General features: G+C 44.4%; 1 protein-coding gene across 1 annotated transcript; it reads left to right on the top strand.

Moving 5' to 3' along the window:
• The first annotated feature begins 81 nt into the window (after positions 1 to 81).
• SNRNP40 (small nuclear ribonucleoprotein U5 subunit 40) lies at positions 82 to 14,116 on the top strand. The gene is made up of 10 exons (XM_060275726.1): positions 82 to 316; positions 2,055 to 2,184; positions 4,214 to 4,307; positions 5,262 to 5,427; positions 6,514 to 6,636; positions 7,271 to 7,391; positions 8,974 to 9,056; positions 9,489 to 9,550; positions 12,696 to 12,799; positions 13,651 to 14,116. Exons 1-10 carry the CDS (start codon positions 170 to 172, stop codon positions 13,698 to 13,700), a joined length of 1,080 nt encoding a protein of 359 aa, XP_060131709.1. The 5' UTR covers positions 82 to 169; the 3' UTR covers positions 13,701 to 14,116.
• The last annotated feature ends 11,844 nt before the right edge of the window (positions 14,117 to 25,960 follow it).

Here is a 25,960-nt window from a genome sequence, read left to right on the forward strand (position 1 = left end):
GCCGCGAGAAGGACGGATAGCGTCCGCGAATGAGACATCGCGGTGGGGGCGGGGCTTTTTGTACGGAGCCACCAATCGGAACGGGGAGGCGTCGGTTTCCCCTCAGTTTGACGCGCCCTTGAGGCCTTGAGGAGAATCGAGACCATATTCGACGAAGTCGGGGGGCACGATGATCGACCCGCAGAAACGGAAAGCGCCCGGGCCGGATATGGCTCTGGTAGCGGCGGCGTCCGGGGCTAAGAAGCCCCGCCACGAGCTTATCTTGGGGTCGGGGCCTGGCGCTGGGCAGCCGCCCCCGGGCGCCTTGTTGCAGGCGGTGAGTCCCCTTCTCTTTTAATATGCATTATTACCTCGCCATTATAGCGACTGAGGCTTTAGACTCGGCGGCGGGGAACCCGAGGCTGCTTAAATGTAGTGGGACTACAACTCCCAGCAGCCCTTGCCCCAGCGTAGCCCACGGTTAGGGATGACGGGAGATAATGTGCGACTTCTGGACGGCCTCGCGATTCCCTGCCCGTTTGTTTATTTATTGCGTTTATATTGCGTTTTTTTCTTTCAGCACTCTAACCACTACGCCACCCAGAAGTAGTCCAGGTGCACATGGTGTTAGTCCCAGAATAGATTGCTCAACCTCGGGTCGCCAGGTGTGGTTGGACTACAACTCCCATAATCCCTGGCTAGAGGGACCAGTGGTCCCGGAATAATGGTAGCTGTGGTCCAACAACGTCTGGCAGTGTTATAGTCCCAACACTGAAAAGGCTGTTACAGTCCAACATACCAACTGCTGCACCGCACTAGTCTCAGAAACACTGTTTTTCATATACAGTACTGTACAGTATATAGAAAGAGTGAACTAATGGGGGAGGGTCTTGAGGGGCTAGCATTGTGAAAAGAGGAAGAGAAAAGCAGTTGAGGTAGCTGTTAAAGGGAAAGGTCCATTCTGTTACACATACCTACATCGTTTTGAATGGTGAATATAGCTTTTCATTGCCATCGTTGTGGTTCTGTAGCTGTGCTTAGTGTTTAGAGTAAGACATAGAAAACTGCCTTATGCTGAGTCAGAGTCTGACCACGGGTTCCTCTAGTTCAGTATTTTAATAGCACACATGGCTGCAAGAATGACCATTGAGCACCCAGTGACTATAATTAGTTTGCATTAGTTACTGATTTTTTTATTTCACCTGGGTGATCAGTTAGACCAGCCTTCCCCAACACACTCCTGGTATTTTTTTATTAAATATTTTTATTGGTGTTTTGGACATTCTAACAAATATATAACATCCCTACCACCATAACAGGTGTCAGGTTGTACATTATCATAAATTATTATTATTACTCAATACAAGATATCCAAATGGCCAGCCTATAATGTCCCAACACAAAATTTGTTTTATCCATCACAGAGTCATTCCAGAGAAGAATATAGTGCAAACCATACTGTTCAGGATAGACATGTCTTCAAAGATGACTTTATCTTTAAGGACAGTTTTATTTATATATTGAATAAATGACCACCATGTTACTTAATTTTTTTTCAGTTTTTCTGTTCTTTTCGTAATTTATAAGTTATTTTCTCAGTGGTAGCCAATTGCCAGTTGCAAGGCCCTCCAGATGTTACACTGCAATTCCCATCAGCCCCAACTACCATAGCATGCTCAGTGGTTAGCATTGAAGAGTGCTATAGTCTAAAACATCTGAATGGAACAAGGTTAGGGTATTTTAATGCACGTGTTGAAGCTGTAAGTGGTTTGTGTTACAGCTTTTAGAATTAATCTTCATGGTTAGATTGTCATGTTTTCGGGCTGGTGGAAGTGCTTACCTTTGCCACAAGACATTAGATCAGGGATGAAGAGCCAGTTGCCTTCCAGATGCCGTCAGACTATAATTCTTATCATCCTTGATCATTGGCCATGTTTGCTGAGGCTGTTGGGGTCCAACATCTTGGGTGCTACAGGTTCCTCATCACTGGTTTATGAGTAATAGTCTTCTTTTCTGCATTCATATGCAGACTCTCTTATAGCTTGTTGGGTATTCTGCATTTTTTCATATTTCAGGGCCCCCCAAGATGTTCCTCTCTCCAGGCACCTATAATGTTGCTTTCAGGGCATGAAGGAGAAGTTTACTGTTGTAAGTTTCATCCTAATGGAGCCACCTTAGCATCAGCTGGATTCGACAGGTTGATATGTAAGTCTACGTTATGAACTTCTAAATACAATTTGTTTGCTTAAAATTAATTGAGTTAGTTGCTTTTTTTAAAAAAGCACACAACATATTAAATTAACCAAGCACACATAACAGTAAATCAACCAAAGTATGCTGATTTAATTACTTAAAAGTAAACTTATGTATGACTAATACCAAAGTTTTAATGGTGTGTGTGATGGGTCACCAGCATGGTGCTTGTGAGTGCAGTGGAGTCCCACACTTCCCTCTCGCATTTGCCTTGAAGGAAGCCTCCTATTGTAGCCAATAGTCTTACCCATGCCTAATTGCAATTGGGGAGAAGTGATACAGTGGTACCTCGACTTACGAAGATGATCCGTTCTGCAGCCGTCTTCGTAAGTCGATGTCTTCGGTTCTTGAAGCGCCCGTTCTGCGCGAAGCGTGATTCTTCAGGCGCAGACCGCGCGCACGGCAAGAATACTTCCGGGGTTGTCGACTTCGGAAGTTGAAACCTTCGGAAGTTGAGTCGTTCAGTTGTTGAGGTACCACTGTATTTGGGGTCGGTCAGGGTCAATCCTTCTCCCCCAGCTGTGACACCCTTCCTCCAAATTGCTCCTTGATAAATAGGTTTTAGAAAAAGCTTTCAATTGGCTTCATGATAGTGGTGGTGTATGACCGTTCTTAGTTGGTGGAGCAATTTGTCTGGTTAATTCTGATAACGAATAAGACTCCAGCATGCTAGCTAGTTATGTGACCCCCAAGCATGGGGGGAGGGGGGGAGTTACTGTTTGGTTTTTATTATGTATTTTGTGTTTTTATCTTGTGTTTTTATGCTGTGAACCGTCTTGAGATCTATGAATGAAGGGCAGTATACAAATTTAATTAATAATAATAATAATAGTGGTGGGGAATCTTCCTGGAGATTGCAGCTGGGGATGGAAGGTTAACTCTTGCCTCCCAGCTAGACTTGCCAAGAAGTCTACACACCCTTCACTAACTAGGGCATTTTAAAGGCTAATTGGTGGCTGTGGGGATGGGGGGGAGAGTGACGACACACGTATGTGTATGGTTGTCTGCTGTGCATGGTGCCAATGACAGTTTCTTGGGTGCCCACAGGTCATAAAGGTTGATGACTCTGGCTGAGTAGAAGTCGCCACAGTGGGAATCTCAAGAGATATTATCCGCTAGAAAAGCCAGCTGTAGTTTTATAAGGAAAAGTAATTAATTATAGATGCTTTAATGAAAGGTCCATAGTCAAGTTACAGGTTGCAACCCTAGTTTAAATTAATATTAAGAATACCTGACCTAGTTTGCATGTTATGATAAACAATGGTTTGCCCTGGTTGCTCAATCAGCCCCTAGTTTGTTTTTCCTAGTGGGAGCAACAATCACAATCCCTACCTTAGTTAATTTGAACCAGAAATCCTGGGAAGTGAAACAAACCTGATGTTCACATAGGATGCAACATTAAGCCATATGAGAGCATCTGTTCTTTTCATCTGTTACTCAGTAGGATGGTAGCCTTCTTTAAAACACATAGGCCACATTGTACTAACATGCTAGTATCTAGTAAGTTTTTCTTGTGAACTCAAAAGTGCACACATAGTGTGAAGATCAACATTTTAAATTGAAATGAACCTGATCCATAGCTGCCAAGTTTTCCCTTTTCTCACGAGGAAGCCTATTCAGCATAATGGAATTTCCCTTAAAAAAGGGGAGAACTTGGCAGCTATGATCTGATCTTGCATTCATGATGAGCCACAGACATTTTGGTGTGCTTACATACTGCAATTCAGTTTCTTTGAAGCGATTGTGAATATTTTCTCTCGCTGCCTTTGTTAGGTATAGAAGAGTTTTCCCCAGGTAAACTTGATACTCTTTTCTTTAAAACAACCACCATCTGTTTCTGTAAGTTATACCTACTTGAAGGCTTTGATTTCTGCTTAAAAAGCATTAGATCTGAAAAGTGTATCTGATTCATTAAGAGGATTTATCACTGGAAATGCCAACATGACTTCAGTATTTAATCTTGATCTTGCATTGATTCTAGTGTTATGGAACGTGTATGGGGACTGTGATAATTATGCCACTCTGAAAGGACATAGTGGAGCAGTTATGGAACTACATTATAATACTGATGGCAGGTTAGTACATATATAATTCTTGTTGTGGATATTTTTATTTGCTATTTAATTGATTAGCAATGACTTTTTGTCATTTGCAGTATATTACTGAAGCTTGGGGTTTTTTTGCTGCTTGTTGGTGATTCTAGTCTCTTGGTGATTTTCTTTTTAATATGTCAAAATATTGCAGAACAAATTCTGAGAGCATGTGCAAGAAATGAACTTCCTGTGGGTTATAACCAGCTAAGTTCTATTTGGAGGAGGTTCATTGAAATTAATGAACATTATTTAGTCATGTGTATTAACTTCGGTGGGTCTACTGTGAGTAGGACAGGCACTGAATACAACCCTATGATTTGAGGGAGAAAAATTGGATAGGAATGCAGGCAGGTCGTCACTGTCACATTGTAGCCATTCAGTCCATTCCACTATTCCCTGCTGCTTTTCCTGATTTCTGCCAAACAGATCCTGGAGCTACATGCCAGTAAAAGCCTTTAGAGACTGGAGTGGTGCATGGCTGCCTGGCAGAACAAGGTTATTCACAATGGCAATTCACTTACACCTAGGGATTTGTACAAGATTTTGTAACTTACACACCAGCTATTTTTACAGTTACTGATTTGTTTTTGTAAGCAGCTCTGAGAGCATTTTTAGGTAAACAGCAGCAGTAAAAATGTTTCAATTAAATAAAGATTCTGCGGTAGTTGTATATAGTGGAACCTCGGTTTTCAAGCGTCTCGGAAGCCAAACGTTTCAGAAGCCAAAAGAGTATGTTTGCCTTCCCTTTCCCCCTCTATCAGAAGACTGGCATTCTGGGCAAAATGCTTGACAGCTAGTAGTAGGTGTCTTTTGCTTTTTGCGGTCACTTCTAACTGTCTTCTACCTAAGGGCCATTTTTCTTTAAATGTTGAATACCTTTTAATACATGTGAAATGCCGCTTTTAAGGACTTCATCAGCATTGCATTTTCTCCTAGCATGCTATTCTCTGCCTCCACCGATAAAACTGTAGCAGTGTGGGATAGTGAGACAGGAGAGAGGGTGAAAAGACTCAAAGGTCACACATCATTTGTGAACTCCTGTTACCCAGCAAGACGTGGACCTCAGCTGGTCTGTACAGGCAGTGATGATGGGACAGTAAAGGTTAGTATGGATAATTGTCATCTTGCAATGTAAATAGTCAATACTGAGTGTGGGTTTATGCGATCAATAAGCAGTTGTCTTTTTAGGTGCTGCTTGGTGAGTAAAAAGTTCTGTTAAAGAGGTACATTCTTTTTGGATACCAATATAAACATGTCAAATGTGAACCTGGTTCCAGCTTCTGTGCAAACCTACACTTGTAGACTTTTCATTCTGAAGATATTCCTTCTTAATGTGAGCATGATAACTTAATTGCACCAATCTATGCGGGTGGCGCTGTGGGTTAAACCACAGAGCCTAGGGGTTGCTGATCAGAAGGTCTGCAGTTCGAATCCCTGTGATGGGGTGAGCTCCCGTTGCTCAGTCCCAGTTCGAAAGCACGTGAAAGTGCAAGTAGATAAAGAGGTACCGCTACAGCGGGAAGGTAAACAGCATGACCTGGAAGCTGTACGCTGGCTCCCTCGGCCAATAACGCGAGATGAGCGCCGCAACCCCAGAGTCAGTCACGACTGGACCTAATGGTCAGGGGTCCCTTTAACTTTTTATGCTTTGGAAACCTCAAGTCTGGACTATTACAATGTGCTTTATGTGGGTCTTCTCTTGGAAACTGTTCAGAAGCTCCAACTGGCACACAGACCAAGGTGCTGGTGGACATGATTGACAGGACACAAGTTCTTAAATAGCTGTACAGTTGCCATTGTGCTTCTGAGCCCAATTCTAGGTTCTGCCATTTACAAAGCCCTGAAAGACTTGGCTCCCAAATATATGAAGGACCACCTCCTCCCATGTAGACATTTTTTAAAGATCTGCAGAGGAGGCCCTGCTCGCAGTTCTGATACCATGTTCATGGGGCAGCAGTGTGTGAGAGAGCCTTTTCTGTGTTGATTCCCAGTTTGTTGAATGCCATCCCCTCCCAGGGACAGCTGCCTTTGTCAGTAAGTACTTTTTAATGTTGAATCAGGGTGCACCTTTTGTGCACAGGCCTTCAGGATTACGAGACCTTTCATGGCTTAGTTGTATTGAGCTATTTCTGGACCCTGTGGTGAAGGGTGGGTTATGAATGTCTATTTTGTTTGCTTTCGCTTCCAGTTATGGGACATCAGAAAAAAAGCTGCTGTTCAAACATTTCAAAATACCTATCAGGTGTTAGCAGTGACCTTCAATGATACTAGTGATCAGATAATATCTGGAGGCATAGACAATGATATCAAGGTAAGCTGTTTGTTGAACTGAACCTTCCTTAGATTCCATATTTGTAACTTGGACAAAGGGCATATCTGCACTTGAAAAATAAACTAGTTTCAAACAGGTTTTAAGTTTTGCATTGCCGCAGACCCTTTTCCTCTCTCCTTAGAACACTTAGCCACCTCCAGAAGGAGCAAGGAAGAAACAGAATGACAGTGGTAGCTTCTAGTTTTCTGGGGGTGATGGAAATAAGGTTCTGCGGTGAAGACAAGTAGGCAGTGCCAGCTCTCCCTGTGCGAGGAAGATGGCACACAGTGAGACCTGAAAGGCCTTGTATCAGAAACAGGAAGCCAATGAATTATTTGTTTTGGGCTGTCCCTTCACTTTAAAAGGGCAATTGGTCAACAGATGTTGGGATTCCCGTCTTTCAAGAGCTGGCATAGGTTATTTGTCTTGCTAGGACACTGGAAGTCTAAGAGACTACCAGTATATCACAAATAAATAAATCTCCATGCATTTGTTTGGGCTCTGCTCCTCATTTCTCAACTTCACTTGAAAGCTTCAACAGCCCTATACTGTATAGAGCAAACTGCTTTAAAGACCCCCCCTCTCTCTGTGTGTGTATGTGACACACCATATATCTGCTTATATATCCTTAAAGGTATGGGACCTTCGTCAGAACAAGCTAACTTACACAATGAGGGGACATGCTGATTCTGTCACAGGTCTCAGTCTGAGTTCAGAAGGCTCTTACTTGCTTTCCAATGCCATGGACAATACAGGTAACTGTTTCTGTTGGAAAATAGCATTAAGGAACATTTAACCAAACATACTACTCCTAGTCTTTGCTAGTTTGCGGCCAGTATGTCAGAACTTGGAAATGTCTCCTAAAATGCACCAAGACTTTGGGTAGTTGCCAAAACTGTAAGTGAAGTGTGATGCGATTTATTTTTGCCAGAAGCCTGCTTTTTGTTCTATTAGGGCTGCCAGGGCACACTGCTACAATGATAGAAGAAGCCACAGTTTGCAGATTCTCTTGGCAAAATACAGGCTTGACACTGACTTCCTTTAACTGTCATCTCTGGACAAGCTTCTGTAGGACTTTTGTCTCCCTCCTGCATTCATCATAGCATACTGTTTTCCTGATCTTAACTTGGGATTGGAGAACCTGCAGCCCTCCAGATGCTGTCAGCATGGTCAGTGGTCAGAATTTGTGAGAGTTTAAACCCCTGGAGGTTCCGCACGCCTCCATTAAGCACCACAGTGATTTCTCTGATTAACAAATTCTTTGATGATCCATCTCTACTGCTTTTTTCCTCAATCCACCTGCCATTCCTTCAAGTCCTCCTTTCTTGCTCCATCCTTCAGATTCCTTGTCTCTGGCTTGGCTGACCCTTAGTTTCCCTACACCCTGGGACAACAACCTCAGCCCGACTCTGTGAAACGACAGTCTCGGCCAAATTGAAGTTTCGCCCCTTCCCTCACTATAAGCTAGACTGCAAAAATGTTCCCTCTGTTCCCTGTGCAACTGAATGTTCCCTGCCACTACACCAGTTCAGTCAATCAACATTGAAGGCTTCACTGTCACACTAACAATATCTGTTCTGAATTATTTGATTTTAATGTGCTGAGGATGCCGAAGGGAATTTTGTGTGTGTGAAGTTGTAGTCATGTCACCATCTAGAGGCTGCTTGTCAGTGGCTGAAACCATGCTCTAGCTATACCTGAATTCTGTCTGCAGTTGTGGTTGTTACCATCTCAAAAAGGTTGTTACAGGTCTGGGAAAGTTGGGGGCGGGGAGTAACCCAAAATGATTGAGTGGTTGGGGCACCTTCCCTGTGAAAAATGGCTGGAATTTTTGAGCCTTTGTAGTTTTTAGATGGGAGTGTATAATGAGAGCAGCTTCTCTTGATCTCATCATGCTAGAACTTGGGCTTCGCCAATGGAAGTGATGGCCAGTAAATTCTGGACAAAAGAAATATTTATTCACATGATGCATAAGTAAAGTATGGAATTCACTGCCCTGGGATGTGGTAACCGCCACTGACTTTAGATGGCTTTAAATAGAATTTAGACAAATTTTGGGGTGGGTAAATACTACCAATGACTATATGGACCCTGCATGTTCAAAAACATCAAGCTGCTGTGTGCCTGTTGTTCCCTGTTTTTGCCCTTCCCAGAGGCATCTCTTTAGCCAGTGTGGGAAACAAAATACTGAACTAGATTGCTCTCTGGTCAGATCGAGCAGATCAGTTCTTAGGTCTTTAAACCTATCAGCTTACTTACCATCAAATCTGCAATATTGTGGGATAATACTCAACTTGTTACTATGGTTCTTAACTGCTTGTATGGGCTCTGTTCTAGTTCGTATCTGGGATGTTCGGCCCTTTGCCCCTAAAGAGAGATGTGTAAAGATCCTCCAAGGGAATGTACATAATTTTGAGAAGGTGAGTTCTGTGCTGGCTGAAATGCTCCTTGTTTATGGATGGCAGCTAAGAATTAATTCATAAGTAAATGGCTTTTAAAATTTCAGATTGCCACAAACCTCTTAACAAGGTCTGTGCTCAAGATTAATGTGTGAGAAGAAATCCCAATTAAAGCCACTGCAACAAGGTTTTTTTAACCCCCAAGTGCAGCTCTAATGGCCTATAAATTTTAGTATCTTGACATTCACAATCTATTTCACATAAGATAACAAGATACAACGTATTTCTAGCAATAAAGTACAATGTATATCTGCAGACTAAGCTTCCAAAGGCAAGCTATTATTACTGCAGTGGTGTTAAGGTCTTAAAGCCTTGGCGAGATTTTATTTCAAAAAGAATCAGGGAAATGAAGGTATGCCTGGATTTGTGCTACTAAGTTTTCTTGTACTTTAGAATCTCCTGCGATGCTCCTGGTCACCAGATGGAAGTAAAATAGCTGCTGGATCTGCCGACAGGTAAAGCCCTCTATTTTCATCTGAAAACGAGTGCTCTAGGTACCAAGCTGCATGGGACTTTAACACTCACACTCTCTATTGTGCTCAGGAACAGACTGGTATCGCCTTATAGATGTGTTGCAGTAGCACGTTACTACTAGAAAGGAATGGAATCTGTTCTTTTAGCCTGGGATAGCTCAGTCAGTAGAACATGAGATTCTTAATCACAGAGTTGTGTGCTCAAGCCCCTTGTTGGGCAAAAGATTCCTACATTGCAGGGGGTTGAACTAGCTCACCCTCGTGGTCCCTTCCAACTCTATGACACTGTGGTCTAGGTTGTGAGAACATAAAGTCACGTAAAGCAACATTCTAAACCCTAGAAGGTATCTGGTTGCACTCAGTGTGTTCCATGTAGAATAATTAGTGGATATTTGACTGGGAGTGTGTGCATGTTTGAAGGGAACTTCTCTGCTTCATCAGTTTGAAAACACAGTTCTAGAGACCTACTCAACACATAAGTTTTAATTGGCTAAGTAAACTAGATATCTAACCAAACTGTTCTTCTGAGGCTTGTTCATCTCTAGGAAAGGAAGCTTAATAGCAGAATCTCTTCTATTAGTCATAATGAATTGGGGGGGGGCATGAAAGGGGTGAAAAGTACTTGGCTTTAACACTCTAGTCCCGTAAGAGAGCAGCATCCCAGTTCAAGCAGTGCTCTCTGCAGTCCTTGAAATATATGTGGTGTATGTTCTTTTGATGTAAATATTGACATTTCCTAACTCAAGGACACCTTGGCCTGCTCGGTCCAGCCAGTTGCTTTGCGATCATGCTTTCCTTCCCCACCTCCTGTGCAAATGTTGGTGCCAGAGCAAGTGAGACAGCTTTCTAAATATAGTACATTAACTCCTGGTTAACTTATTTCAGTCCATGTTGATGGATTGGTGATGAGCAGTGTCTTATGTATCTGGTGATCTTGTAAAGGGGAAAGAAGGGGGGTGTCTCCAGAAGGTAGTAATCATGGTAAGAGGGGTATGCTGCTCTTTTGTGTTGCTTACAATATGTTGCTGAGGGTACCCTTACGACTTAGTAAAGGATATGAATTCCAGCTACAAACAGGACAGGACTCATGTCTTGTTTTCTGGTGAAAGTAATAACTACTGAAAAACTGGTCTTTCAGCATCACTGATATTCAGCCCATATCATAATGGAATTTGTAGTAAAATCCTTGAATTTTGAGCATTAGTTCCTGTCTCATGGGGTGTTACAAAATTTCTTTTCCTGTTTTGTGATATGCTTAAAAGCTGGACTTTTCTTTGAAGCCTCACTGATGGCACTAAGCAAGCACATTAAATACTTTGTGTTCTGTTGCCTTGTGCATCAAAGTTGACATAACCAAAGCAAGATGAGAGGGAACAGTGCAGGCACATTGGAAAATACTTCATGGGTTTGATGAATCAGACCATAACAAAGGTTATAATTCAGTTCAGAATGGCAACTTCTTAAAGTTGGGGGTGCTGAATTTTAGAAAGTTTCGGTTATCAGGCTTTCTGCAGTGTAAGTCTCTCATCTCCAGTCTCCATACTGCAAAGGTCGAAATGCTGAAAGAACTGAAAGGCGGTGAAACATTTTTGAGGCAGTAGCTATTTAACCAGTTTTTAATACCCAATAGCTTTGAGAGCTTAACTGGCTGAAGTCACAGAAGGAATCTGAGTGTTGGGATTAGCCCTGAAGAGTCAGCTTGTTAAATCTTGCGTCTTGAGCCTCCCATGCATATCAACATAAGGTTTCTGAAGGAGTAGCTGTGTTCATCTGCTGCTGCAAAACCAAACAAGTCTTGTGACATCTGTATTTCTAGGTCAAATAGCAGCCAGTGCATGGCTACTTGGAAGTAACCCCCTCTGGGTAACTTGCTTCTAACTAACTGAGCATAGGATTGTGGCCAAAGTCCTTACCCAGGACTGCTCAGCCATTGCCTTAGTGAGCCATTTAAGTTTGGTTCATTTGTCACTCACAGAGTAGTATTCCTCACTTCTTGTCACTTAAAAAGCCCACTATTGTCTTCCAAAGTACCTATATTCTGTTTGAAATTGCTGGCCCCTTTTGGAGAAGACCTATTCTCATTTGAGTGCACTCAAACCATATCTTCCAGCATACTTGGATCGGAAACAAAAATATTCCACATCATGAGCGTTTTGTGTCCGTTGCCAGAATGTAATAGAAAATATAATGCATCATATTTATTGTGCAAAGATCTGAGGAGCAGATGTTCATAAAGCATTATAAGCAAATTACTGGAATTTTTCAGATGCTCAGAAAAACATCTTGTGTCCAGCGATGCTTTTGTAAGTCACAGGGCATTGCTTGCTAAAGCAGCAGATCAGAAATGAACTTCTGAAAGATTTGACATTGCATTTTAGTGAACGTTTCTGAACTGTAAATTGCAACTTTACGTTGCAAATGAAAAGACGTGTTTGCCTATAGTCTTAAGATTCAAGGCTGTCAAATGCAGCAGCACATAGTTTTTGTGGAAGATTAAGTACTAAAGAAATAATGAAGCTGAATGCACACCAGTTAAAAATAAGTTACAGGCTTACTGTCTACAGATAGACTTCAGATATTAGAAATAAGCAGTGTTACTTTATCCACAGTACTGAGTCAGACAGTGATGCAATATTAGTTTTTTTACAGAAATATACCGTATATCCCATGATATCACTAAAGCAAGCAAGCTGGTTTTTCAAATTATGCAGTAGTTTTGCTTCATGAGTCACAAAATGAATAACAGTCTTCCAATCTGTAGATCATTAAGTGAATACATCTGTTCACCTGAACGTGCAATGCTACATTCAGACTCGGTGCATCACATCTCCAAATTCAAGATATCTATCAATTAGCTAGGTTTTCTTTTACTAACTTAAAACCAGCAGCAGGTGGTGTCACACTAAGGTCATGCAGACAACAGGTTTTCTTTCTACAGTAATATGACAGGTTGATATCAGATCCAGGTACAGCAAAAGGGCTTCCTGGGTAGTCTCTACTAGAGACACAGCAACTCATAGCTATAAGAGATTCTGAAATATTGAGTAACTGGGTGAAACAGAATTGCTCTTTTATTTTTAGTTCATTCCATTGGGAGGCTCTTACTCATGTTTTTTTCTCATTACAGGTTTGTTTATGTGTGGGATACGACCTCCAGAAGAATTCTCTACAAGCTGCCAGGCCATGCTGGTTCAATAAATGAAGTGGCTTTTCATCCAGAGGAGCCAATTAGTAAGTTCTGTTTGAATTGCCAGGAAGCCTGGAAGTGGGTGCTTTTAATTAAGGAACATGACTTCTGTGAATTCATGATCATAAAGAGAATCTGTTAGCCAGCACAGAGAGACTCTTTCCCTCCCTGCCCTGTTCTTTTGGGTTGTCTTGGTATAGTACTGGTAATGCTACAAAACACAAACAACATAAATATAACATACTTGGGGGAAATTTAGTTGAATTCAAGTGGGTTGGATCTGTCCTCTCCAGAGAACTTTCAGCTCCTTTACGGGGTGACATAAATTTTAAGATGGGAGCATGCAAACATCAAGCTGGAAAAGATCTACTTTTTCTTTTTCATGCTTGACCTCAGAATTTAACCATAATAGTGCTGTGTGGCCCTTCAAATGTTGTTGGGCTGCAACTCCAATTATTCTTGACCGTTGTCCATGCCGACTGGAGCCAATGGGAATTTGAGCTCAACAACGCAAGGAGGGCCACAGACTTCTCATCCCTGCTCTGTTCCGTTGATGAAAAAGATTCTTGAGAAGCTGCACCCTCTTGTGGCTACTTTCTAGTATTGGCAGTTTCTAGCATTTTGTTTTGCGGAGGAAGTCATAGCATTGCTACTGTTAGAGAAAGCACATTACAATTATTAATGTAGCTGCCTGAACTTTAGTAGGAGATGAAAGACACAAACTCTGCATTTTAGAAAACTTAGGCCATTCTGGTTGGAGCATACACGTTGAGGCATGCGTGTGAGAGTCAATTTAGTTATCAAGCGATACTGGAAATACAAGAGGGGTGGAATAAGATGGTCAAAACTGATCCTTCAGATTTTCTTCCAATGTGTTTGTATTTCTTCCCACCAGTACTTTCTGCATCTAGTGACAAAAGGCTGTATATGGGGGAGATCCAGTGAGGAAGAGAGCCAGCACAGTTGTCATCTTGGATGTGTGGAATTGGATTGCTTCTGGCCAAGCTGGATTTTTCTGCACAAAGTCTTGGAAGATGAAGAGACTTCAGAAAATGCCATTTCATGTACAGAGTTAAATATTAACCATCTGTGTTTTAGAGGATCCCCCCTTGAATTCTTGACCATGTTATGCAGAATATTGAAAAGGCTTCTGGTTTCGAAGCATTAAGATTTTTGAGATGGACGTACAGATTTCTTATTTTTCCCTGCACAATGTGCTTTTGGCTTATTATTGAAATCATTTGACACTTGTAAAATGTGGAGTGTTTAATATTTCATGTTTCCCTCCAGGTTTGCTTGTCATTTTTATACAGAAAAAATAAATAGAATACTTTGCAAAAACTGTGTGTAGATGGAATTTATTGCCAGATGGGCGGGGTATAAATAATAAATTATTATTATTATATTATTATGGCCTGATGCGCCCCCCCCCGGCTCATAAATCCAGACCCTGCTGCCCGCTCAATCAGTCCCCACTCGCTGTGGATGCCTTGCCGCATGGGTACTGACTTCTGCGATGCTGGCACAGCTTCTGGGTGGGTGGCAACGCTGGCGCAGCTTCAGATTGGCTGCAGGAAGTTCCTGCAGCCAATCCGAAGCCTCACCGCCTGCACGCTAAGGTAAACCCAGCATGGCCATGGATGGAGGGGGGGGGCAAGCGGTGGGTCTGGGCTGTGCCATGGGCATTGTGATGGGCGTGTCGTGGGGCTTCAGCCAAGCTTGGCGCTCCTGCTGGCCCCACACCTGGTGCCCGGCCTGCTGCTGCTGGTGGTGGTGCGCTCGGCGGCTGCACTGGAGCAGCTGGAGGCCAAGCTGCGAGCTGCCTACCCGGCACTCTGCGTGCATGGCCTGCCCACCAACCTGGTCTCGGAAGACGGGCCACAGTACTTGGTGCATGCCGCCTGGGAGCTCTGCGGGGACAGGCCGATGGAGCAGCTGCTGCTCGTCAACAACACTGGTGAGCAGCTGGTGCCAAGATGCACTCCTGAGTGCTTGCAGAGTGCATTCCTCCAGGTCCGGAGGCAGCTGCGGAACCGGCTTGCAGGGTATTTATATTTTTCAAAATATAGTCCGGCCCCCCACAAGGTCTGAGGGACAGTGGACCGGCCCCCTGATGAAAAAGTTTGCTGACCCCTGGTATAAAACTTAGTATCACAGGTGGCAATGATGCCCCACAGATGATATTCTACTTTCTTTTAATAATGTTCCATTGATTTACTGGGATGATGGTCAAGTATTGTTTCAGCACATGCCGCCTTTGTGGATCCTCACAGGGTGTCATTAAGCGAATCTGTTCTAGCTGGCAACATGGTAAGTCTGTTTCTTCCATTGTTTTTAAGGGTAGGAAAAACGTCTTTACAAATTCTCAAGGGTTTCTGGAAAGCACAGAACTTCCTATTCCTGTGAGAGAATAAATATGTATATAAATGTGTTGTTGTAGAGATAGCAAATGAAGTGTCGCGAAGCAGAAAAGCAGGCGTTTTGCTAATTTGCTGCCAAAATCACAAACGGTAAAGAAGAGGCTCAGGTTAATGGAGGCTAAAGTGTTTGAAAACATCTGTGTAATTGGGTGTAAGAACTCTTCAGTGTATTAAAATGAGAATTGTTCATCCCAGCAGTTTGTAGGTGACAACGGAGAAATCTGGCTTAGTGTATGTTTGATTGTGGTTTACAAACCAAATTGGCCTATCTCTATACTGAGGGTGGGATGGAAGCCGGCTTTTTATGAATCCATATACATCCCAGGAACCAAGCTTCTGCAGGTTTATTCTTATTGGGATAAAACTGTGGGTCAATGAGACTAATGTTTCTGAAAGATCTTCACTAACCAAAACTGTGGAAGTTCTCAGCTTTTCAGTATAGTGTGTACCGAATCACCTGGCATGGCTCACACAGTAATAGAAGTAGTGTTGTGTCTGTAAATTAAAGAGCTCCCTCCCACCGCTTTCATTGTCTGAGTCACTTTCGTAGGCACCTACCATCTAGTTTTTTTGTACAGGGAGCAAACCCAGCTGAAAAGCAGAAGTTGCAACCTGTTGGGCTGCAGGAGAAGAGGGCAGGGCAGGGCTTGCCAATGTGGTACCTGCCAGATACTGAACTGCAACTCCCATCAGCCCCAGCCAGAATGGCCAATGGGAAGGCGTGATGGGAGTTGTAGTCCAGCAGCAAATGAAAGGCACCACTTTGGCTATCCCTCATGCAGAGCATGAGCATATATGGATTATCCTGTTTTCCATAGGGTGCAGCTGCCTTATCCCACAATCCTTGTCCAATGATCTTTCAAAACGGATGAGACGAATGTTTTAATTTTAGTACTGTTGTGTTGTAAGTGGTTCTAGAAATACCTATTGGAAAGAATAAGGGCTTGCCCCTTTGAACTCCTTTTGATGTAATCCAGCGAGGGATTCCCTTAAGTCAGCAGCCTTCAAACTCAGCTTTAATGCAAAGCATGCATCTGGGGGACTGATATCTTAATATTCATTACACACCTTTAGGCACCAGGCAAAACATTCCTTTTTAACCATGCCTTTGGTTGATTTGATTGACATGCTGTGCCTTTTTTAAATGTTTTTTGGGGGGGGCGTTATTGGGTTGTTTTTATTTTCATTATATATTTTGTGGTTTTAAATTTTGATTTTGTTCTTTGAACTGCCCTGAGACCTATATAGGGTGGTTGGTTGGTTGGTAAATTAAATTAAATTAAATTAAATTAAATGTATTATTATTTTGTATAGTGATAGTGTTGCTGTTGTGACCCACCTTAAATCAATCTGTGACTAGGTCTTGGCCCACTAGTCAAAGATCAGTGTCTTAAGTGTAATCTCACTGTATACAAGTTGTACAAGTGACAATAAAGTATTTCAATTCAATTAAGTCAACGTGTCCTCTGTCACTTTGTCTCCTGTGGTCACCTTTCCCCAGAGCAGGTTATTTATGAATGGTTGGTAGCTGTCACAAACCACTGGGTCCTCGGTGGCCGCCTTTAGGGGTGGCTGTCCAATGCCTCTTTAAAGACAGCAGGAACTTTGTGTATAGACACATTAACCACACCCTGGACCCTCCTGTTCACCCCCTGGTAAATAGATTTAAATAGCCATGTGGGACAGGGATTGAGAGGACAAGCAGTTTGAACATTACTGCAGACACCTTGCCCGTGGCTTTGGTCTGCATCTGCTGAAACTGATCACACAAAACAAGCTAAAGCTATTGTGGCTGCCTTGCTAGGAGCTGCCATAGTCATACACAGCACCAAGGCTGTTTTGAAAATGGGCAGCTTTATCTACAAAGTGCTATGCGAACATGTCGCAACAGGACTTCGAGGGGTCCAGTAGTGTGTCCTACAGGAACAGTAAGCTCTGAACCACCCTGAAGAGTTACCCTAGATGGGTACTTGAGTGTGCAAGAGAAGCAATAAAGTATGCTGCCTTTGCTGCCACATGGTAGACGCAATTATGCGCTCTAGCCAGTGTTCGATCAGCCTCAAGAGTGAGATTTATGCCACCTGCGTTCTTGTCATCATCCAGCCTGGTTCTTTGCCTGCAAGTCCCCAGAGTACCAGAGTGCTTCACAACGGCAGGGAGGGCACTGGGAAAAAAATTGTGTCTACACGCCATCATGCCGCACCGGTTCACAGTGAGACAAAGGTCTCTGCAAGATCACCAGCTCTCTCCGCCGGAAAAGAATGAATATTTGCGTCACGGTTTTATGACTGCCACCAATGCTATATCCTGTCTTTCCCCTCTAAGAAGCATCCTAAGGGAAATGAGGGGTGTGGGTTATAAGGAGAGATCTTGTATGTTGATCAGTGATGACTGACATGTGCACTGAAGATGCCCCATGCAGCTCGAGACTAATAAGGGAAAAGGCTGGGAATCTGATTGATGTTAATTAGAGATGACAGTGTCACCCAGATACGCCGAAGCTTTCTGGTTGCGTAGAAGATTTTCATGTCAGTAAGCAATATTGGTAACAAAGGAGAGCAGAGGTCGCTTGGAGCACATTTGCGTGTGGCTACACCAATCTGCACTTGGATTTTGGCAGCTGCGCCATTGGGACTGCACAATGGAGGCAGTGGCCTAATTCTCACAGAGGCGATGACTCTGGGATGGGCCACTTCAGGGTGCAGCTAGCTGAAAATCAAGGAAGGCCAGGACCGGCTCACCCATGAGGCAACTGCCTCGGGTGGCAGGATCCACAGGGGCAAAAGATCTGGTCTCCAAGGAGTGCCGCCGCCGTCGCCACCACTGCCACTCCCCCCCAAGCAGAGCCCACAATGCCATCTCTACAGCAACCTCCTGGTAAATAGGAGGTGCTGCTGGTCTCACACACTCGTTGCAATGTAGATATTTATTTCCCCCCTATTGTTCCTGATGTAGATCTTCACTTGCCCCTTCTTCCGCGGTGGGGGATGTGCCATTTTGCAGTTCGCCTCCGGTGCCAAATTGCCTTGGGCTGTCCCCAAGGAAGGCTGTGTATTTATTAGAGGGACTTGTAAGCACTGATTCAGATGATTAACAATGATGATGGGCCAGTTCTGGATTTAGTCGTGCTTAGTGCAGATCTGTTGAGATCAATGAGGCTTAAGTGAGTCATACGGCAACTCTTGATTTGTGTCAGACTAAGTCTGGCCTGAATTCTGAGTTTAGGGCTATGCAGTTTGTTTTCAAGCAGGTGGCACGACAAATACCGGTAGCATTACGCCTAGTGTGGAGACAGTGGACAGAGAGACATTTAGTTTGTAGTTAGTTTAGTTTGCAGAGGTCAGCAAACTTTTTCAGCAGGGGGCCAGTCCACCATCCCTCAGTCCTTGTGGGGGGCCAGACTATATTTTGAAAATAATAATAATGAATGAATTCCTATGCCCCACAAATAACCCAGAGATGCATTTTAAATAAAAGCACACATTCTACTCATATAAAAACACGCTGATTCCTGGAACATTCACCGGCCGGATTTAGAAGGTGATTGGGCCAGATCTGGCCCCCGGGCCTTAGTTTGCCTACCCATGGTTTGGAGCATTTGTACCTCACTTGTCACCCAAAAGGCTTACATTCAATCAATTGAAACATGACAGTCCCTGTCTGTGGGCTTTCAGTCAGAGAGAGAAAAGACTCACAAGGGGAAAGGGGCAGGGAAGGAAGAAAGGGGGCAAATCAAACTCAGGCACCAATCCGTAAACAGTTCTTTTAATGAGCATCTGGCACAATTCAGGAGTAGGAGGTGACTGATAAAGCTGCTTTTCCAGCAAGGCTGATGAAATGAGCCCTGTTTCCTACCTGTCCCACTGAGGCAGTCTGGTGGAATGGTAAGGTTACTGGTAAAGGTGGGGAGCTCAGTTTGTGATGGCTTTGACTTGTGCAACCATCTCCGACCAAGTCAGTGTCTCTCATTTCCCGCATGGACTCATACATTCCCACATACATTCATGCACTCAAAATACAAGGACCAGCAGCACCAGCCTTCTCGGTAGTGGAACCCACCCTGTGGAATGCCCTCCCACTAGAGGTCAAAGAGAACAACAATTACCAGACCTTTAGAAGGCATCTCAAGGCAGCCCTGTTTAGGGAAGCTTTTAATGTTTGATGGATTTCTGTATTTTAGTGTTTTGTTGGAAGCCGCCCAGAGTGGCTGGGGGAACCCGGCCAGATGGGCGGGGTATAAATAATATATTATTATTATTATTATTATTATTATTATTATTATTATTATTATTACAAGCAGTATGGTGGAAGATTCAGGACAGACCCCAAAAAGGAACTTGATGCTACAATGATGTAGTGATGGCTGCCAACTTGGATACCTTTAAAAGGCAGATTGGGCAACCCAGGGTCAGGCAGGCACCAACACTGTTGATGTATCAGTGCCCATTAAAAATCATATTTACGCTCTCAAGCCTTTGCAGACACAAATCTGGAGTCCCTAAGGACCCTAAGGATGGCATCTCGTCCGCCTCCTTCCAGCAACTCCTGCAGCCAAGCTGATGCCAAATGTTTTGCTTTCCTTTCCTTTGGACCACAACAGTGAGGCTGAGGGGGGGGGATGTCCTGTTGTCTGGGCAGCCTAGGACCTCCATGCACACTGCCCAGGCTTGCACCCCATAGAGCTGCTACTAACACTGCAAAAAGAACATGGAAGGCAGTAGTTTCAAGTCATAAGCTCAACCTGATTGGCGTAAGATACGAGAGCTACGGGTTGCCTCTGTTGATGGGAGAGATCAGATCATTGTGCCTCACTAGTCAGCTGCTGCCTGCCTTAAGTCAGACAGCCCCCGGTCAACCAAGTGAGGAGAAATGGTTGCTGGGGGGAGTGCAGAGAGAAAAAATGCTATGGTGCATCTGCAGCAGCACAACTGGATGCCTTCATCTGCCCCAGCCACAAATAGACATGTCTCTCCTGTATCAGTCTCTATAGGTAAAAGGAAAAGGTAAAGGACCCCTGGATGGTTAAGTCCAGTCAAAGGTGACTATGGGGCTCATCTCACTTTCAGGCCGAGGGAGCCGGGGTTTGTCCACAGACAGCTTTCTGGGTCATGTGGCCAGCATGACTAAGCCGCTTCTGGTGCAACGGTGCACCGTGACGGAAACCAGAGCGCACTGAAATGCTGTTTACCTTCCTGCCACAGCGGTACCTATTTATCTACTTACACTGGTGTGCTTTCAAACTGCTAGGTTGACAGGAGCTGCAACAGAGCAAAGGGAGCTCACCCCGTTGTGGGGATTCGAACCGCCGACCTTCCGATTGGCAAGCCCAAGAGGCTCAGTGGTTTAGACCACAGCGCCACCCACAATCAGTCTCTATAGCAGGCGCTGCAACCATCCAACACCTTGACCTCATCCCTAAAGGTACACTCCACCTCTGTCTCCCAGGACAGACGGATCCCAGCAAAAATGGCACTATCTATGATTTCTGATCACAGCAGCACTTTTTATTTTCTCCCCAAAAGTGATTTGTGTTAGAGAGGAAGGGAGGGACTGATCATTTTTATAGTGCCAGTTTTTATCGTCAGGAATATCCAGCCTTGTGGTCGTTGCTGCTCCCTTTATGCACTCAGAGGTGGGAGTTAAAGCACCCGTGAAATATAAGCCCTTCCTGCAGCCTCATCCTGCTTTATTAGCCTTGCCACCGGAAGGAAGCCCTCGAGACCAAAACCTTCATTTGCTAGGGTGCCCTTGGAAGGCAGCTGCCTTTACAAGTAATTACCCAATATAAAAACATAACAGCCAAACAATAAATGCGAACAGTGTGCATCTTATTAATTAAATCACCCAGTCAGGGACCGCCAGAGTAATTAACTGCGGAGCAAGAAAAAGCCGCTTCAAACTGAAAGAATCACAGGAAGGGTGGTGCTCAGAGCGCACTCAGCACCATCACAGCCCTGGCAGTGCCTAGACAAAGGTGGTCCTCTCCATAAGCTCCAGGTTCTCCTATTCATCAGGGGTGGTCTCTGATAACTGCCCTTATTAGGAACATAGGAAGCTGCCCTATACTGAGTCAGACCATTGGACTATCTTGCAATGCTCAGTATTTTCCACCTTGGATATGCTGGGATTTGAACCTGCTTGCAGGGTAGATGCTGTACCACTGAGCTATGACTCTTCTCCTTCTCTCTCTCTCTCTCTCTCTCTCTCTCTCTCTCTCTCTCTCTCTCTCTCTCTCTCTCTCTCTCTGTGTGTGTGTGTGTGTGTGTGTGCCTTGCTAGCATCTTACTGTAGATATCGTAGAGCTGGAAAAAGTACAAAAAAAAGGGAATCAAAATGAACAAGGAGTTGGAGCAGTTCCCCTAGGAGGAGAGGTTACATTAATATGAGCTTTGAAAACCACACAGAGCTGAAAGTTATTTTGAAAATTATTCGGATTTGTTTTTTGTATTATTTTATTTGATTTATGCATGTTTGTTTTATGATTTGTGTGTGATTGATATTTGTATTTTGTTTGTTTTTTAAAAAATACTAAATAAAGATTTTTAAAATTTAAAAAACTAAAAAAAGAAAAAAGAGAGAAAACTACACAGAGCTGAAAAGCGAAATGGGAAAGGTGTTACTTTTTCCAACTTCCGCCTCCAGATCTATGTACTTTTTGAGAGACAGAAACATAAGCACCCTCCCCAACAAGACCAAGAAGGCAGGGCAGGGGAGGCTCAGAGGCTTTAGGACAGAAGGGAAAGGACATTTGGACCCAGTGTCAAAAATCTTATTGGCATACCCTCCAACATTTCTCTAATGAAAATAGGGACCTCCAATAATAATAATAATAATAATAATAATAATAATAATAATACCCCGCTCATCTGACTGGGTTGCCCCAGACACTTTGGGCAGCTTCCAAAATGTATAAAAACAAAATAAAACATTAAACATTAAAACAAATTTACAGGTTTGCCTTCAGGTGTCTTCTAAAGATTGTATACCGTAGTTACCTTATTTTCTTGGCTCAGGGTTTGCATAACTCCATACCATCCAACATTTCTCCAATGAAAATAGGGACGTCCTAAGGAACGGGTGGCACTGTGGGTTAAACCACAGAGCCTAGGGCTTGCCAATCAGAAGGTCAGCGGTTTGAATCCCCACAACAGGGTGAGCTCCCGTTGCTCAGTCCCTGCTCCTGCCAACCTTGCAGTTCGAAAGCACGTCAAAGTGCAAGTAGATAAAAAGGTACCGCTCCAGCGGGAACGTAAATGGTGTTTCCGTGCGCTGCTCTGGTTCACCAGAAGCGGCTTTGTCATGCTGGCCACATGACCTGGAAGCTGTACGCGGCTCCCTCGGCCAATAACACGAGATGAGTGCCACAACCCCAGTCGGTCATGACTGGACCTAATGGTCAGGGGTCCCTTTACCTTTAAGGAAAAATCGGGAAAAACCACTTGGAGGGTCTGTATTGGTTCTGATGGTTATAGAGTAGACCAGGGTCCCCAAACCCCAAACCACAAGGTGTGAGGGACAGTGGACCGCCCCCCTGCTGAAAAAGTTTGCTGATCCCTGGAGTAGACTGTGGATCTCTCTCTCTCTCTCTCTCTCTCTCTCTCTCTCTCTCTCTCTCTCTCTCTCTCTCTCTCTCTCTCTCTCCCCCCCCCCACACACACACACACACAAAGAGAGAGAGAGTTGTTTTTGTTTAGTCGTTTAGTCGTGTCCGACTCTTCGTGACCCCATGGACCAGAGCACGACAGGCACTCCTATCTTCCACTGCCTCCCACAGTTTGGTCAAACTCATGTTCGTAGCTTCGAGAACACTGTCCAACCATCTCATCCTCTGTCTTCCCCTTCTGCTAGTGTCCTCCACCTTTCCCAACATCAGGGTCTTTTCCAGGGAGTCTTCCCTTCTCATGAGGTGGCCAAAGTATTGGAGCCTCAGCTTCACGATCTGTCCTTCCAGTGAGCACTCTGGGCTGATTTCCTTCAGAATGGATAGGTTTGATCTTCTTGCAGTCCATGGGACTCTCAAGAGTCTCCTCCAGCACCATAATTCAAAAGCATCAATTCTTTGGCGATCAGCTTTCTTTATGGTCCAGCTCTCACTTCCATACATCACTACTGGGGAAACCATAGCTTTAACTATACGGACCTTTGTTGGCAAGGTGATGTCTCTGCTTTTTAGGGAGAGTTATTTATGTTGTGAACGTATGAAGCACTTTAAAAAGTAATGGCAAAATTTCAGCTTCCAGTATGGGGAGCCATTTTGACATAACTTCCCTGAATAATGTGTGAATGCCATGCATTAGTTTTGACCTGGGGCAATTGTGGGAGGTGGAGTGCAGAGCTGATAAAAGGAGGATTAGACTATTTGCTTATCATTTCAGTTCTTGAAGGATTTCTAAACAGTGTTCCTTTTTCCCCTTATCAAACCCTCCAGGGGACCACTGGTTCCTCAGCATAATGGGCCCCCTTCTCCCCCATCTTCTAGTTTCTCTGTTTTCAAATGCTGCTTCTTCTTTCTCAGGCTTGGAGCGGAGGGAGGGGGGGTGGAATCTAAGAGGCAGCAGGCTGGGAGCAGAGATATGCTTTGGCTGTCATCCTAAACAGCAGCCCAGGAAATCTCCAAGGCATTACAGCAGCAAACTGTTCGGTGCGTAATCCTGGAGCAAAGAAAATTGTTTTCTTAAACAGCTTTATTCTTTGAAAGGAGGCATTTGCTTAAGAGATTTTCCGCTATAAATTAAATCTGTCCAGGGATCTACATAAAAACCGTCTGTGTCGCATAGAGATGCCTCTTGAAGAGGCAGCCTGGGCTTATCTGCTTGCTACTTGAAGAGGATATCGGCCTGCTAACTTCATGTCAATTTGGCCTCCCATGATGCACCTCTCTCCACAAGGCCAGCTGGACTCGGGCGCCCATGTGCCCATGTGCCCTGCATGACCAGCTTGCATCATCTCTGACTGCCTGACGAATGCACTCCTCAGGTGGGGCACTTCTGAAAGCACTGCGTGCCCCAGACCTGTGCTTAGTTTGTACAGGAGGAATTGAGTTTCAAGCTGAATTAAAATGCAGCGAGGTCTCTTTTCTCCTCCTCCCCCCCCCCCCGGCCTGGGTTTTTTTTTTTTTTGTCCCCTTAACACACACACACACACACACACACACACACACCCCGGTATATATTATTGGGTTTTTCAAATTAAAGTTTTTCAAACACATATCCAACATACAACTTAAGAATAAGATTCCACAGAATCTCCTGGGCTTCCCTCCTCCCAGTTACAGGTAGGTAGCCATGTTGGTCTGACATAGTCGAAACAAAATAAATAACAAAATAACAAAATAAAAATAAAATAAAATTCCTTCCAGTAGACCAACTCTAGAGATCAACTAAGTTGGTGTATCTGAAGAAGTGTGCATGCACATGAAAGCTCATACCAGCGACAAACTTAGTTGGTCTCTAAGGTGCTACTGGAAGGAATTTTTTATATTTTTTTCCCTCCTCCCCTTTTTGGGTTCTGTTGTTAGTCATTTCCTCCTGCATCTTTTACAATAATCCAAACCTTTTTCCTCTCCATTATATCCAAAATTCACCATGAAACTAAAAGTGTTAATCCAATCCTACCAACGATTTTAACAGTTTACAATGGATTTTAAGATCAATTTAAAAAATTCCCCATTCCTTATTAAAATTTTGGTCTTCCCAATTTCTGATTCTTCCAGTCATTTTTGCCATTTCGGCATAATCCATCAATTCTCTGGTAGGGACTTTATCTTCTTTCCATCTCTGGGCTACTAACATCCGTGCAGGCAGCAAGGTCCTTTTCTTTTGCCATGTTTCAAATTGCCTTTGCATATCATTGTACATAGCGGCATGGTGAGATGCTGCCTTTCCAAGCTGCCTGCTTTCTGTCCACACCAGTGGATGGAACAAGGACGTGAAAGTTTGCGTACGGCTTATGTTTTCAAATCAAATCGAAGGTGGTTGTAGGGGGCGGGGGACATCCAAATGCAGTATTTCTCTAGAAACTGCAAGGTAGATGTGGATAGTGGTTAATGTCATGCACACAGCCAGCAGTGGAGCATATGCCCGTACTGCCCAGGGTGGGTGTGCTCCCGAGGGGTGTGTGGCGCAGAGGGTGCCCTCCCAGGTGCGGGATAGCCCCTCGGGTGCCCAGAGCAGGGCGCATGCCCTGCAGCCGGGGGTCCTGAGCATGTGCCCTGAGCAAGCTGCCCATGGGGGCAGAGCCATCCACTCACCGGGGCAGAGCGAGCCGCCCATGGTGGACATTCAGCGCGCCACCCACCCGTGACTCCCAAGCCTCCCCCAAGCTGTCAAAACAAAGGGGGAAGGGGGGAATGCCGTTGGCAAAGCGGCACAGCTCCCCCTTACCCCGACAGCTCTGAATAGGCTTGGCAGCACGCCAAATGTCGCCCCCCCCTCAGTGTGGGCACCCGGGGCAGTCCGCCCCCACCCACCCCCTTCCTACACCCCTGTACACAGCTTCACTAACTGAAGGGGAGAGCACACCAGAGGCCTTAGTATTGCAGCTGCTGCCCTCTGGAAACAATGACAGGCACCAAGCGTCATCATAGTTAAGAATCTACTTACGTTCCCAGTACGTTTCCGAGCACAATTCAAAGTGTTGCTGCTGACCTTTAAAGCCCTAAATGGCCTCGGTCCAGTATACCTGAAGGAGCGTCTCCACCCCCATCGTTCTGCCCGGACACTGAGGCCCAGCACCGAGGGCCTTCTGGCGGTTCCCTCGTTGCGAGAAGCCAAGTTGCAGGGAACT

Source organism: Zootoca vivipara, chromosome 6 (assembly GCF_963506605.1).
Source record: "Zootoca vivipara chromosome 6, rZooViv1.1, whole genome shotgun sequence".
NCBI lineage: Eukaryota > Metazoa > Chordata > Lepidosauria > Squamata > Lacertidae > Zootoca > Zootoca vivipara.

Excerpts from the sequence above, each read along its gene's own strand:
- SNRNP40 (XM_060275726.1), top strand. The coding sequence starts at position 170 with ATGATCGACCCGCAGAAACGGAAAGCGCCCGGGCCGGATATGGCTCTG. Across the intron at positions 9,551-12,695 it reads GCTGCTGGATCTGCCGACAG|GTTTGTTTATGTGTGGGATA; the intron begins GTAAAGCCCTCT and ends TTCTCATTACAG. Across the intron at positions 12,800-13,650 it reads TCATCCAGAGGAGCCAATTA|TACTTTCTGCATCTAGTGAC; the intron begins GTAAGTTCTGTT and ends TCTTCCCACCAG.